Source organism: Ochotona princeps, chromosome 16 (assembly GCF_030435755.1).
Source record: "Ochotona princeps isolate mOchPri1 chromosome 16, mOchPri1.hap1, whole genome shotgun sequence".
NCBI lineage: Eukaryota > Metazoa > Chordata > Mammalia > Lagomorpha > Ochotonidae > Ochotona > Ochotona princeps.
In genome coordinates, this window is record NC_080847.1 from 14,754,536 (window position 1) to 14,767,856 (window position 13,321).

A 13,321-nucleotide genomic window follows, 5' to 3' on the forward strand; every position below is an offset into this window, starting at 1 on the left:
GAACCCCCATTCTGTTTTCCCACAGGAATGGTAGGGCTCCTAGTAGCTCTGCTATCTTCTGCTATTTTTTCCAGGTGCATTTCTGTTTTTTTTTAAATTATTTATTATTTTTAATTCATTAATTACATTGTATTATGTAGACACCTGCTTTTCTTTGGGAACCTTCCCAAGGAATAGGGATCTGTAGGTGTGGAGATTTCAAAGTGAAAGCCAAAACTTAGGGATCTTGGTTCTCGGGTTCCCCGGGGAGGTTGTCTCTGCAGAGCAATGTGCTGGCCACAGGGATTTGCCCTAGTGCAGAGGGCTTCCCTCCTCCCCCCCAGCTCACCTGTACTCTGGGACCTGACCTGATGATTTCTTTTTTTTTTTTTTTTAAAGATTTATTCATTTTATTACAGCCATATATACACAGAGGAGGAGAGACAGAGAGGAAGATCTTCCGTCGATGATTCACTCCCCAAGTGAGCCGCAACGGGCCGGTGCGCGCCGATCCGATGCCGGGAACCTGGAACCTCTTCTGGGTCTCCCATGCGGGTGCAGGGTCACAATGCTTTGGGCCGTCCTCGACTGCTTTCCCAGGCCACAAGCAGGGAGCTGGATGGGAAGTGGAGCTGCTGGGATTAGAACTGGTGCCCACATGGAATCCCGGGGCTTTCAAGGCGAGGACTTTAGCCGCTAGGCCACGCTGCCGGGCCCTGACGTGATGATTTCTGTCTGCTTCCAAAAGATGAGCACAAAGGTGTACGCCCCTAAGACCATCCACCAGAAAGTAATGGTAGCTTTTTGATCACTATTGGATGTGACAAGATTTATTTATTTCTTTTTTTAAAGATTTATTTATTTTTATTACAAAGACAGAGAGGAAGATCTTCGGTCCAATGATTCACTCCTCAAGTGACCGCAACGGCCAGTGCTGTGCTGATCTGAAGCCAGGAGCCAAAAGCTCTTCCAGGTCTCCCACATGGGTACAGGTGGGCCGTCCTCGACTGCTTTCCCAGGCCACAAGCAGGGAGCTGGATGGGAAGTGGAGCTGCCGGGATTAGAACCGGCGCTCATATGGGATCCCAGGGTGTTCAAGACGAGGACTTTAGCCGCTAGGCTACCACACCAGGCCTGGATATGACAAGATTTAAAGAAAAACCTGTTCCTCATCCATTTAAGAAAGCAACTTCAGGAATCAGCAACATGGTTTAGCAGGTTAAGCCTCTCCCTACGGCGCCACCACGGTGCCAGAATCCCATATGGGCGCTAGTTTGAGTCTTGGCTGCTCCACTTCTAATCCAGGTCCCTGCTAGTGCATCTGAGAAAGCAGCAGAGGATGGCCCCAGTACTTGTTCCCCTGCACCCAAAGAAGAAAATCCTGGCTGCTGCTGACTCTTGATCGGGCCAGCTCTGGCTATTGTGGCCATTTGGGAAGTGAACCAGCCGCTGGAACATCTCTTTCTGTCTTTTTGTCTCTCCTCTCTGCCTTCCAAATATATACACACACACACACACACACACTTTTTAAAAGAAAGCTACCTCAAGCAATGCTGTTGCTTTGGACACAACCCTCCAAGGCTCTGGGAGACAGTAGCCTTGGGAGGACAAAGCTGAAAGCTGTCCAAGGGCCATTGTAGCAGGTGCCACTCAGCCGGCACTTGGGGCGGAGGATTCACCTTCTGGGTTGCATCCAGAGGAGGACACCCATGCCACTCATCAGGCTGGTGCCGAGCCGAGAACCAAACCCAGAGCTGTGAGCCCCCAAGCCCTGGCTCCTTGTCTTCATGGCAGCTTCCTTTCGAAGACAGATAACTGACTCAGAGAGTCCAGGTGAACGCCTGGGAGAAGACCAAAGTCATCCCACTTGGCTTTGAAAAGGTGACTACAGACAATGTTGACCTGGCTGGCAGGCAGCACTGGGTCTGTGGTGGGCACAAGGACAGGGTGGCTAAGAGTGAACGTATCGGATCATGTTCTCTATTCAGTGGACGAAGCTGGTGCACGGAATTGTTTGCAGTTGCGTCTTTGGGTGAAGTGGGTGCTGGATGGGAGGACTGAAGGCAGGGCAGGGAGGGCCTCGTGGCCTTGGCAGAATCTGGATTTCACACCATTCACTGTACTCCTATTTCCTTTGGTTTCAGATGTTTTCAAGTCAGCAAACATTTACTGAGCGACTCTTGTGTGCAAGGTACAGTGCTGGGTACATGGGGAACTGTTTGTGGTCCCCCCTCATCACAGTGCTTGAGGCGCCAAGGAAGACTTCCTGGAGGAGGGGACTCTGAAGATTGAATTTCATTTTCTTGGGATGAGAAGTGAAATAGGCGTTCCAGGCCGCTGTGCAAGGGGTGTGTGTGTGTGTGTGTGCCACACCCTTGTCTCTTAGATTCCTGGCCCACAGGTCAGGGCTTCTGCAGGAAAGTCTAGCTACCAGGGTTTTGTCCCCAGCCCCCGGCCTGCCCTCCAAGGGTCAAGAGCCACCCGCGTGGGCTCTGCTTCCCCCTTAGACTCAGCAGCTCCTGGTCTAGGGGCTCTTCTTCTTGGCCTGCCCCTGTTGGCAGTGACTGTGTCCTTGGCTCCAGAAAAGCTGTTAGACTGCAGGAGGGCAGTTTGGGGAGGAGAGGCCTGGTTCCATCTGGAGGTTCTGTCTCTGGCTGAGGCCTGGCCTTTGCCTAAGCTCCCTCCAGTGTCATCAACCCACACTTCCGGGTTCACATGGACCCTAGGCTTGTCAGTCACAGTGAGCAGGGTCTCTTGGATTTCTCCTCTCTCTGTAGCCAGCTGCTCCCCAGTCAGGAAGCCCCAGGCAGTTTTGAGGTGTTGGGGGGGCAGTTCCGATCCCCTGGTCTCAAAGGGATCATGGGCCTGTGCAGGGGCAGAGTTCGCATCCCCCACCCCGCTGCTGAGCACTCCATTCTGTTTCCCCCAGCGGAGGATGCAGGGGCCCTCTCCAGCATTGGCGCTTGGACCTCCGCACGAGGGTGACTAATGCTGACAGAATCAGCCCGTGTTCTCATTACTCTGGCCCCAGCCTGATATTGTTACCAGATGAGAACATGTCTTATTAGGTTTAGCTCTGATGATGTTTGAGACAGAGCACTTTGAGTAATGGGCAGCCACGCTATGTCCTGAACAAACCCTGGGCTCTTCTGCCCAGTCCTGGGGTCAAGGCTCACATTGGGGTACTGGGACAGTCTTCCCCTGCCACCTTGTTCCCATTGTCTCTCTGTGCCATGCAAAGTCTCCCCACACCCTCCACCCACAGGGTTCCCCGCAGAGGAGCTGGGAAGTGGCTGCTCCCTGCCTGCTCCCCGCACAGCTAAAACCTGGCTCCAGCTCAGGCTGCCACAGGCTAATGTTCTCTCTGCTCCTTCCTCCTCCGGAGATGACCATTTGCAACAGACCCTCCAACAAAACAGCCCCCGAGAAGGGCGTGTGGTCAGCACCCACACAGGCCAGCCCGGAGCTGCAGGGTCAGCGGTCCCGTAGGAATGGGTGGAGCTGGCCTCCTCACCCGCTCCAGATTGTGGCCTGGCTGCTGTACCTCTTCTTCGCTGTGATCGGCTTTGGGGTCCTGGTCCCCCTTCTTCCTCACCACTGGATGCCTGCTGGCTATGCTGTATCCTTGGGAAAGGTTGGGGCTGGGGCAGGGAAGTGGGCGGTGGGACTGTGGGTAGACAAATGGACATGTCAGAGGCTTGGGGCGGGGGCCAGAGCCTTGGGATTGCCGGGTAAGGCAGAAGAGATCCTGGGTACCCACTGGCCCCCTGGCCTACCCTTCAGCATCTTCCTGGCCCCCCGGCCCACCCTTCAGCATCTTTCTGGCCCACTTCTTCTGACTGGGTGAGTGGACAGACGAAAAACATCGTAGAAAAAGCCCTTTTGAGCCTGCACAGATGGGAGGTCCCTGAGAACTGTCATGGTGGAGGACAGCCTTAAACCCATCATTAAGCTGATGGTGTCCAGAGCTAAACAAAGGGAAAATTAGGGAGTAATTATTTCACTTAGAAAAGAATTTTTCACTTTTCAGAAAAAGTCACGGTAGAATTCTTTTACATCATAACTTTCCTGGCACATTTCAAGTGTGGTTTTATTTACAGACAGATTATTAGTCTGTGCCCATAACTGTTTATGAGCTCATTGATTCTGTAAAATAGGGCCCTTTTACGGGAAGCTGAACATGAGAAAAGGGCTGGATAGTTCCTGGAGGCTCCTGGGTCCAGCGACACATGTAGACTTTGCCTGAGCCTCGTAGTATGTCTGCCCTGGCTCTGACAAACAGTCCCCAAGAGCAGGGATGTGACTGCAAGTCCAGGAGCTTGGGGTGCCACAGGCATCTATGTGCCCAACCAAGTGAGCATTATGATTGGGGAAAAGGATCCCCATGGGAAGGAGGGCTGGGCTTGCATGAGCTTGGGGTGATCAGCAGGGAGGAGCCTGAGAAGTGGGAGCACAGAGGCAGCAGTCCTGCCTAGAACTGCTCGGCATCATAGGGCCTGTGGGGCTGAGCAGTTGCTGCCCGGCCTCCTGCTCTGTTGGCAGGAAGGGCCCAAGCAGCATGGTAAGATGCGTAGGAACACCACAACATGTGTGCCTCAGACAAGAACTTGCCCTCTTGTCAAGCCTGGGGCAGATGACAAGGGTGTGGACATGGAGGGGACCTGTGAGGAGGTTGTTCCTGGAGGCCAGTGATGTCACTGCAGGTTTCCTGGTTCCCAGGAGCCAGGGCCTGTTTATAAGCTCTACCAATAGAAAACCAGACCCTTAGGCCCAGCGTGGTGGCCCGGCGGCTAGGGTCCTTGGCTTGAATGTGCCAGGATCCCATATGAGTGTCGGTTCTAATCCCGGCAGCTCCACTTCCCATCCAGCTCCCTGCTTGTGGCCTGGGAAAGCAGTTGAGGACGGCCCAAGGCTTTGGGACCCTGCACCCGCATCTGGCTTTGTAATAAAAATAAACAAATCTTTAAAAAAAAAAAGAAAGAAAAGAAAGGGAAAGAAAGAGAGAAAGAGAAAGGAAGAAAGAAAACTAGACCCTCCCTGAATTGGCCAGCAAGCCTAAGTGGGTTTTGTTTGTTTTTAAAGATTTATTGATTATATTTATTTATTATTGTTTTTAAAGATTTATTTATTTTTATTACAATGTCAGATATACAGAGAGGAGGAGAGACAGAGAGGAAGATCTTCCGTCCGATGATTCACTCCCCAAGTGACTGCAACAGCCGGTGCTGTGCCGATCCAATGCCGGGAACCAGGAACCTCTTCCGGGTCTCCCACGTGGATGCAGGGACCCAAGGCTTTGGGCCGTCCTTGACTGCTTTCCCAGGCCACAAGCAGGGAGCTGGATGGGAAGCGGAGCTGCCGGGATTAGAACTGGCACTCATATGGGATCCCGGGGTGTTCAAGGTGAGGACTTTAGCCGCTAGGCCACAGTGCCGGGCCCAAGATTTATTAATTTTAAAACAGAAAAAAAGACAAAAAAATTTATTGATTTTTATTGGAAAGGCAAATTTATAGAGAGACAGAGTGACAGAGAGATCTTTCATTTGCTGGTTCACTCCCCAAATGGTCACAGTGACCTGAGCTGGGCCAATTTGAAGTCGGGAGCCTAGAGCTTCTTCTGAGTCTCTCACAAAGTTAGAGTCCCAAGGCTTTGGGCCATCCTCTGCTGCTTTCCCAGGGTGTAAGCAGGGAGCTGGATCAGAAGTAGAGAAGCCAGGACTGGAACTGATGTCTTTATGGAATGCTGGTACAGCAGACAGAGGATTAGCCTGATATGACACTGTGTCAGCCCCTTTTTATTTGTGTTAAAGGCAGAGTGATAAAAAGAGAGGTCGGTAAAGAGAGAGAGATATCTTCCATCCATTGGTTTACTCCCCAGATGGCTGCAATTCCCAGTACAAGGCTAGCCTAAAGCTAGGAGTCTGGGACTCCACTGGGGTTTCCCATCTTCTTGGGCCATCCTCTGTTGCTTTTCCAGGGATACAAGCAGAGGGCTGGATTGGACGCAGGACTTGAACTGGTGCTCTGATATGGGATGCCAATGTTACAACAATGTTGCAAGTGGCTGAGGTGCAAGGCTGGCCCTTACTGGTGACCTTAGATATAGTAGAGTTGTCATCATACTCTTCTGCAGTGGCCACATCACTGAACAGATCAGTCTGTGAAGAACTGCATTTCAGTGCAGCGTTAAACCTATCATGTCATCCCAGACACTGGGTCCAGGGCTTCAAGTGCCTGGACCCCAGTCAGGGAGGTAGCAAGTGGAAGAGTCTCTCTCTGAAAGTGCTTCTCCAGCAGGTGTGGCTGCCCCTCTCAGAGCCAACTTCCAGTGAAGCAAGAAAAATAAGCTCTGAACTTAAACCTGAGGTCTCTGAACCTTAGGGAACTGCCCCTTTCAGCCTCACTTCAGTATTTGGAAAACCACCAGAAAGTGGCTTGAGGTGAGACTAGCCAGGTCCCTGTGGTTGGGCCACTAGGTGGCAGCAGCAGATGGTCCCAGCCATGAACTCCTTTTCTGTGTGGTCCCTCTCTTCCCTCTGGGCACAGGGGTCTGCTCAGGGCTGCTGAGGAGGCCCTTGGGGACTCCTATTAGGAGGTGGTATAGGCAGAGTCTGCGGGGTTGGGGGGTGAAGTCCTCAGGTGGGGAACCTCAGCTTGCAGAGTGTAAAGTGAGTCTTTAACCTGCTGGGCCAGTGCATGGGGGCCATCTTTGTTGGCCACCTGTTGGTGCATCTCACTGCCGTCTCCATAGACCCAGCAGATGCTAATGTGCGGGACAAGAGCTACTCGGGGCCCCTGCCCATCTTCAACCGCAGCCAGCACGCGCACGTCATTGAAGACCTGCACTGCAACTTGTGCGACGTGGATGTGTGAGTGCCCGTGTGTGGGTGTGACTGCATGGCTGTTTGGAGGCCATAAGTGTGTCAGCAAAACCACTTGGGGGGAGCAGGGAAGATGGGAGCATGTCATGTGGCAGTCATCCTGAATCAGAGCTCCTGGTTCTCACCCAGTGGAGAATGTGGGTGCCCAAGAAGGCGAGGAGAAAGTGAAAGCAGAAGAGGAGGAGTTGTGTTTCCAGTGGCTAACTCTGCCAGTGACACCCCTGGGTGCTTGCGAGCATCCCTAGGCAATGCTGGGGAGGGAAGGCAGAGCTTGCATACTTGAGCCTGTGCTGAGCACTGGGTTCGAGCACCATGCATGTGGACAGCCCAACCCCAGAAGGCTGAGAAGCCCACCTGAAGTCATGCAGTGACTGAACAGCAAAGCCAGAGGCATGGCGCTGGCTGCCTGACCACCTCAGCGCACTCTGCAGGCTTCCTTAACCCGTGAGAATTCTGAGGCCCAGAGAGGCAGAGGCACCTGCTGCAGCTCACACTGCTGGGGGTAAGAGGGGGGAGGGATCAGAGTGAGAAGTGCTTAGTTCTCCTTGTCTGATTCCCATGGCCTCTGCCCCTACTCCTCCATCTGGAGACACTCCTTCCGCCTTTGGCTGCTAGCCTGAGGCGGGCATCAGGGGTGGGAGTGTGGTGCAGCTTCAGACCACTAAGGCAAAGACAGGAGCAGTGTGTTGTAAGGGGCCTGGCCACAGGAACGAGAGAACGCCCAGCATCCAGGCACCAAAGACTTGGGCTTGAGCTGTTGCTTGTATGTGCACTTGGCAGCGACTGCTCTGACAGTGGCCATCCATCCCCAGCTCTGTGTTGTCCTTGTCCCCTCCTCTGCTTCCCCAGGATGGGGGGCAGTTATCTTGCTCATATTGTATTGGGGGCTGACCCCCTGCAGTGCTGCATCGCCCCCCACCCCCCACCCCGCAGGGCTGTGTGCTCATTTTTGGCTCACTTCCATTAGCCCACTCAGTACCTCAGCACGATTCCTACAGGATACAGGGAGGCAGGAACCTGGAAAATGGGGATGTCGGAAAGATCAGTGCAGGTCCACACCTGCCTCTTTGTGCAGGGAAAAACCCTTTTCTCATCTTACATGGCCATCATGTAGTGCTCGGTCCAGAGAAGGTGACAAAAAGGCGCCACTCCACTCCCCATCTCTGCCCTCCCCTTGGGTCTGTAGCCCTTGGGAAGCATGGCCTCCTGCAAGGGCCATTACTTGCAATGTCGCCAGAGGGCGTGCGTGCTCCTGGCTGCGCATCACTACCAGGCGGCCTCGGCCTGGTGCTGTGGTCCCTCGAGGGGAGGTCGCTGGCAGGCCCAGGCTGCTGGGCCTCGCTGGGCAACATGAGGGACCAATGGCTTTGCACCTCCTCCACGCAGGAGCGCTCGCTCCAAGCACTGCAGCGCCTGCAACAAGTGTGTGTGTGGCTTCGACCATCACTGCAAATGGCTTAACAACTGCGTGGGTGAAAGGAACTACCGGTGAGAGCAGACCTGAGGTGGGAGGTGGACGTGCTTGGAGGGCTGGGTGCTGCTCAGGCACATGAATGCTCTCGAGCTCCAGGAGTTGGGTGTGGGGCTTGCCCCTTGCTGGCCCAGAGAAGGCAGAAGTCCAAGGGCCACAGGTCTTCAGGGTTGTCCTGCATGTTGGGCTGCGGAGGAGGCGGGACTGCTGGGTCAGAGGTCTCCCCTGCATCCCAGCTTTGGGTGCTTCTAAACTCCTGGCCCTTACCAAGCTGGAGGGCCCAGGAGCTGATAGCTGCCCATGGCTGGGCCCAGGCTCTTTCTACACAGTGTCATATCCGCTTTACTGGGTGTTCTGCTCCTGGTGCTGGTGGCCACTTATGTCTTTGTGGAGTTCTTTGTCAACCCCATGCGGCTGCGCACCCACCCACACTTTGAAGGTCAGTTGGGGCTCCAGGCCCATTCCCACTCCTTTCGTGCGCCTGTCTGATCTCTGGGCCAGGCCCTGATTGAGTACATGGCCTGTGCTTGCAGTGGTGAAGAACCAAACTGATGTGTGGTTTGTGTTCCTGCCCGCTGTGCCTCTGGAGACCAGGGCTTCTGCCATCCTCGCGCTGACCGCTCTCCTCATCCTCCTGGGCCTGCTCTCCACAGCCCTGCTCGGCCATCTGCTCTGCTTCCACATCTATCTCAGTAAGTGTCTCCCTGACAGCAGCATGGCAAATAGGGGCCCCTAACCTGCCAGGGGTGGTGGGGCTCCAGAGCCTGGATACCACACCCCTTCCTGGGAACCTGGTCTCAGTGAGCATGGGGACAGCAGTCTCCACTGAGAGGTTGGTGGCCACCCAGTTCCTCTGAGCTCTGTCGCACCGAGCCCTCTCCTCCCCCCTCTGCCCACCACCAGTGTGGCACAAGCTTACCACCTATGAGTACATCGTGCGGCATCGTCCACCGCAGGAGTCACAGGAGGCCCACCGGGAGCTTGAGTTGTGTCCCCCCAAGATGCGGCCCATTCAGGTATAGAGGTGCCCCTGGAGGGTTGGGGGTGGGGTGGGAGATCGGCCTGGAGGTGGGGGTGGTGGGGAGTGGACTGTGCCACAGACAGCCAATGAGGAGACAAAGGAAAGGCAAGTATCGCTGAGACATGGCTGGACCAGGGCATGCTGGGAACAGGGGCAGGGTGAATCTGGCTTGAGCACTTGTTCACCTACTGAGTCAGCTGGGCACAGCCAGCCTTAGGGCCCGATGGACATGACTGTCCAGGCTCCATGCATGTGCCGGGGGGGCGGGATGTGGGAGCCTGGACACCGGCAGGATGGGGCTACTGCAGAAGGGAGTGGGATAGACCAAGGGCTGGAGCTGAAGCTGAGGGGAGGGAACCAGAGGGAGCCATCTGCTTTCCCCATGCCTATATACATCATCCTCTTATCCTCAGTGTAGCCCACAGGGCAGGTGCTGTTGCCCCACTAATGTTGCAGATGAGCATGTTGAGGCCTAGGAAGGTTGAACAGAAGCCAGATGTGGAAATAGTTCAGGTCTCCCCACTTGGCCACAGGAATCCTCCAGCCCAGGCTTCAGGCTGGCCAGTCCAGCTGCTACCCAGCCTAGCCCCTTCCCACGCCCCTAATTTGCTGAGGTCAGCAGCTGGAGATGCAGTGGTCCAGGGCTCAGAGCCCCCTGGGACTAGGAAGTCAGGGGGCCCAGGCCAAGCCCTAAATCTTCATGGCAACAACACAAACACAGGCTGCTGGGCGGGTTGGCAGGGCTTGGGACCCCACTTGTCCTGTTCTCATTGCCAGAGCGAAGCTCTGCTCTACGTCAGCCTCGGCGGTGGTGTGTTCTGGACCCCCTGCCCTGGAGCCGGCCATGACCCAGTGTCAATGCAGTGGTGGCCCTCCTGGGGAGGCTGGCAGTGCTCTCATTGCCCTGTGGAGAGACAGGCCAGGGTCTCTCTAGGCATCGTGGCTAGAGCCCCCATGGAGGAGGGGTAGACTGCAGGCTTTGTGTCGCTGTCCTGCCTAGGCTGTGGGCCAAGGGTGGCAGCAGCAAGGACATTGGGCTTCTGTTGTGTCCATCTGCAGGGAGGCCTGCCCAGGGCCCCTTTACAGAACAGAACCGAGGCAGAGGTACAGCTGCAAGGGACGGTTGTAATGAGAGCAGGGGTGTCTGGAGTGGGCCCCCCTAGTGACACACCCAGGCCCCCCCCACTCTGGCTAGGGCTTGGCCCTGTGTGCTTTAAGACCATTCTCTACTGCTGCTCGCTCTGTGCCCCACCCTTTGAGGTCCTGGGAACCAGGGTAGACTTTGGCCCTCTACTGGGCCAGGGAAAGATGCTGAGTGAACAAGAGTAAAAAGTTGGGGGGAGGGTTACCTTGAGGTGCAGGTCGTTATGCCTTGCTTTTGACCTCTGACCCCAGGCAGAGTCAATCCAGCATCTCCACCCATTCCCCAAGGCTCTGCCAGGGTCTCTGCACCTGTACAGCCGGCCTGCTGTGGCTGGGCCCTCGTTCCCAGGTCTGCCAGAGCCCCAGCAGGCAAGTTCCCCGCCCCCACCCAGAGCAGGAATGCGGGAGGGGCCCCTTTCTGGAGCCGTTGCCCCCAAACATAGGCTTGTTTTAGAGACGGCGTTGCTGTTACAGTGTCTTCTCTGCATTAGTCAGGACGCCTCGGTCTCCATGGAAGCGACTGCTGGGCCAGTGACAACTGTCGGGGTGTTGCCTCCCTCCTTCCCTGCCGCCAGGGGCGGGGCCTTGCCGCCCAAACCACGCCCACATCCTCCGTACCACGCCCTTCCCGGCTGGCTCTGTTCTGCCTTTTGTTTCCTCACCTGCTGCCCTGGTGGCGTGCCTGGGGCGCACCCTCCTTGTTGGGGTGCAGGCCTAGGCCATGCGGTGACCTCCCAGGTCGCTTTATTTTTGGGGCTTGCAATTAAACAAGATGCAACTCGTCCATAAATAAGCCTGGTCCCAGTTGCCAGCTGTGGCGCTGTGGGTGCCACCACCTCCTACCTTCCTTTTCTCACTAGCGGCCCTTCCCCGCAGCTCGGGGTAGGGTTATGGTCGGGTGCTCCTTGAGCATGAGGGGCACGCCCCGGACTCAGCTTCTTGGAGCCGGCCAGTCTGGGGCCACCATCTGGATCACACCCTCGGACCTCCCGGCCAGGGTACAAACTGGTTCAAACGCTGGAGCCCTGGGAGGAGCTAGGAGTAGGAGAGGGTGCCCTGAGTGGTTCCTTGCCGTGCCCTGAGCTGAGCAGCTGTGAGCGCCTGTCCTGCTCGGGTGTGTATCAAACTCGGGGAGCTAAGCCTTCCTGGAAGTGAGGGAATTAGACTGGATGTAGTGGGGACTTGCGGAGAGGTAAGGGTCTTAGCCCACAGAGAGACTTTGGGAATCACATAGATGGATGGCCTCAGACAGCGGGTTGGGGCCTGTAACCTCCCTCAAGAGCCAGTGCACCCCTGGGCTGGCTCATGACCCAGGAGGCTCCAGATGCACTCCTGACCTTGCAGCCTCCCTGATCCCTGCCTTCCACAGGAGATGGAGTTCTATACGCAGACCTTCAGCCATGCGCGCCCAGAACCCCCAAGCCAAGCCAGGCCAGTGGCAGTGAATGCCAAGTGAGTGTGATCTGGGCATCTCCCACTAGCATGGCAGGGCCACCCAAGGTGGGAGAAAGCATGGGTCAAGGCCCAGACGTGGGTCTGGGTGCAGCTCAGGAATGACTCAGATGGGTCAGCCCCAGGGTCCTCTGCCAAGTAGGGAAGCTTGCATCAGGACCCCCAGCACAAAGGGCTTTGGGGGACAGCTCCCCCGTGCTTACCCTTCTGCTACCCTCTCAGTCCTGCCCCATTTCTTACCACCAGGGGCCAAGGGGAGCCTCCACTGCCCTCTTCCCCAGACACTCTGACCTTGCCTCCCAGGATCTGCCCCCAGGTAGGCAATACAGCTGGGCCCCCTGTCCAATGGGAGAGGGTTTGGAAAAGGGCCATTATCCTCCTGCACAACTCCACCTCCACCAATTTGAAGACTAAGCTGCCCTTAGACTTCCTCTGTTTCCGTAGAAAAAGAAGAAGCGGTGCATGTATAAGGTACCGATGTCAGAGATCTTGAACTGGGAGGTGGCTTCGCTGCCCAGGCTGCGGGGTGAGCACCCTTGCCTGTCCAGGTCCTCCCCAGCAGGCTCCAAGGAAAGCAAGGCAGAAGTCGGTGCGAGCTGCAGCCCCCCGTCTCTCGTTTCTCCTCACCATGCAGGGTCCTGGAACACTGAGCACCATTCCAGCTCACTGAGTGATTCCACAAGAGCCAGTCAGAGGCCCACTGTTGGCCCTGCAGGCACCGACCAGTTGGCGTGGGCTGAGTCCCTGGACGAGACTCCAGTGGCGCAGACGCGCCTGGGCAGTGCCGCTCTGGCTACCCCTGGGGGCAGGGCTCGGGAGCCAGGGCTGGCGCTGCAGACGCGGGCTCCCGCTGTGTGTGTCAGCCCTTGGAGTGGTGAACTCAAGGCTCCGGATGCCCAGGACAGTGGCCTTAAGTAGCTGGGCAGAGAAGCCAGAGGGCCAAGGAGGAGCGGCCAGCCCAACTCTCTATGCAACACCCCACGCTTGCAGTACCCAACGCACTTTAGGAGTCCCCATGGCTGGCGGGATCGGCCTCCTTCCCCTACCATTCAGCAATACCTGCCCACCGGCTGTGATGCTCCAATAAATGTTTTTTTAATGCTTTTGCGAACTTGGTGTTTACTTTCTTTTAAAAAAAGATTTATTATTATTATTACTTTAATTGGAAAGTCAGATTTACAAAGAAAAAGATCCTCCATCTATTGGCTTACTCCTCAAGTGGCTGCAACAGAACTGATCCAAAGCCAGAAGCCTGGAGCTTCTTCCAGGTCTCCCATATGAGTGCAGGATCCCAAGACTTTGGGCCACTGCTTTCCCAGGCCACAGGCAGGGAGCTGGATAGGAAAATAGAGCAGCTGGGATATGAACTGGTGT

The 13,321-nt window shown here is 55.8% G+C and overlaps 1 protein-coding gene across 7 annotated transcripts in view; it reads left to right on the forward strand.

Moving 5' to 3' along the window:
* The window catches only part of ZDHHC1 (zinc finger DHHC-type containing 1), a 29,974-nt gene extending 16,916 nt beyond the window's left edge, over positions 1 to 13,058 (forward strand). For 2 of the 7 annotated variants that reach the window (XM_058674328.1, XM_058674329.1), the window contains exons 2-12: positions 2,124 to 2,327; positions 3,365 to 3,598; positions 6,673 to 6,848; positions 8,247 to 8,348; positions 8,646 to 8,770; positions 8,865 to 9,023; positions 9,235 to 9,347; positions 11,865 to 11,947; positions 12,194 to 12,263; positions 12,392 to 12,473; positions 12,582 to 13,058. In XM_058674328.1, the coding sequence (XP_058530311.1) occupies positions 3,365 to 3,598; positions 6,673 to 6,848; positions 8,247 to 8,348; positions 8,646 to 8,770; positions 8,865 to 9,023; positions 9,235 to 9,347; positions 11,865 to 11,947; positions 12,194 to 12,263; positions 12,392 to 12,473; positions 12,582 to 12,865 (1,428 nt within the window). In that variant the 5' untranslated portion in view covers positions 2,124 to 2,327 and the 3' untranslated portion in view covers positions 12,866 to 13,058. Of the gene's footprint in view, positions 1 to 2,123; positions 2,328 to 2,806; positions 3,599 to 6,668; positions 6,849 to 8,246; positions 8,349 to 8,645; positions 8,771 to 8,864; positions 9,024 to 9,234; positions 9,348 to 11,864; positions 11,948 to 12,193; positions 12,264 to 12,391; positions 12,474 to 12,581 lie in introns of those variants that run through there. The other 5 variants (XM_058674326.1, XM_058674327.1, XM_058674331.1 and 2 more) reach the window with 4 other exon arrangements.
* The last annotated feature ends 263 nt before the right edge of the window (positions 13,059 to 13,321 follow it).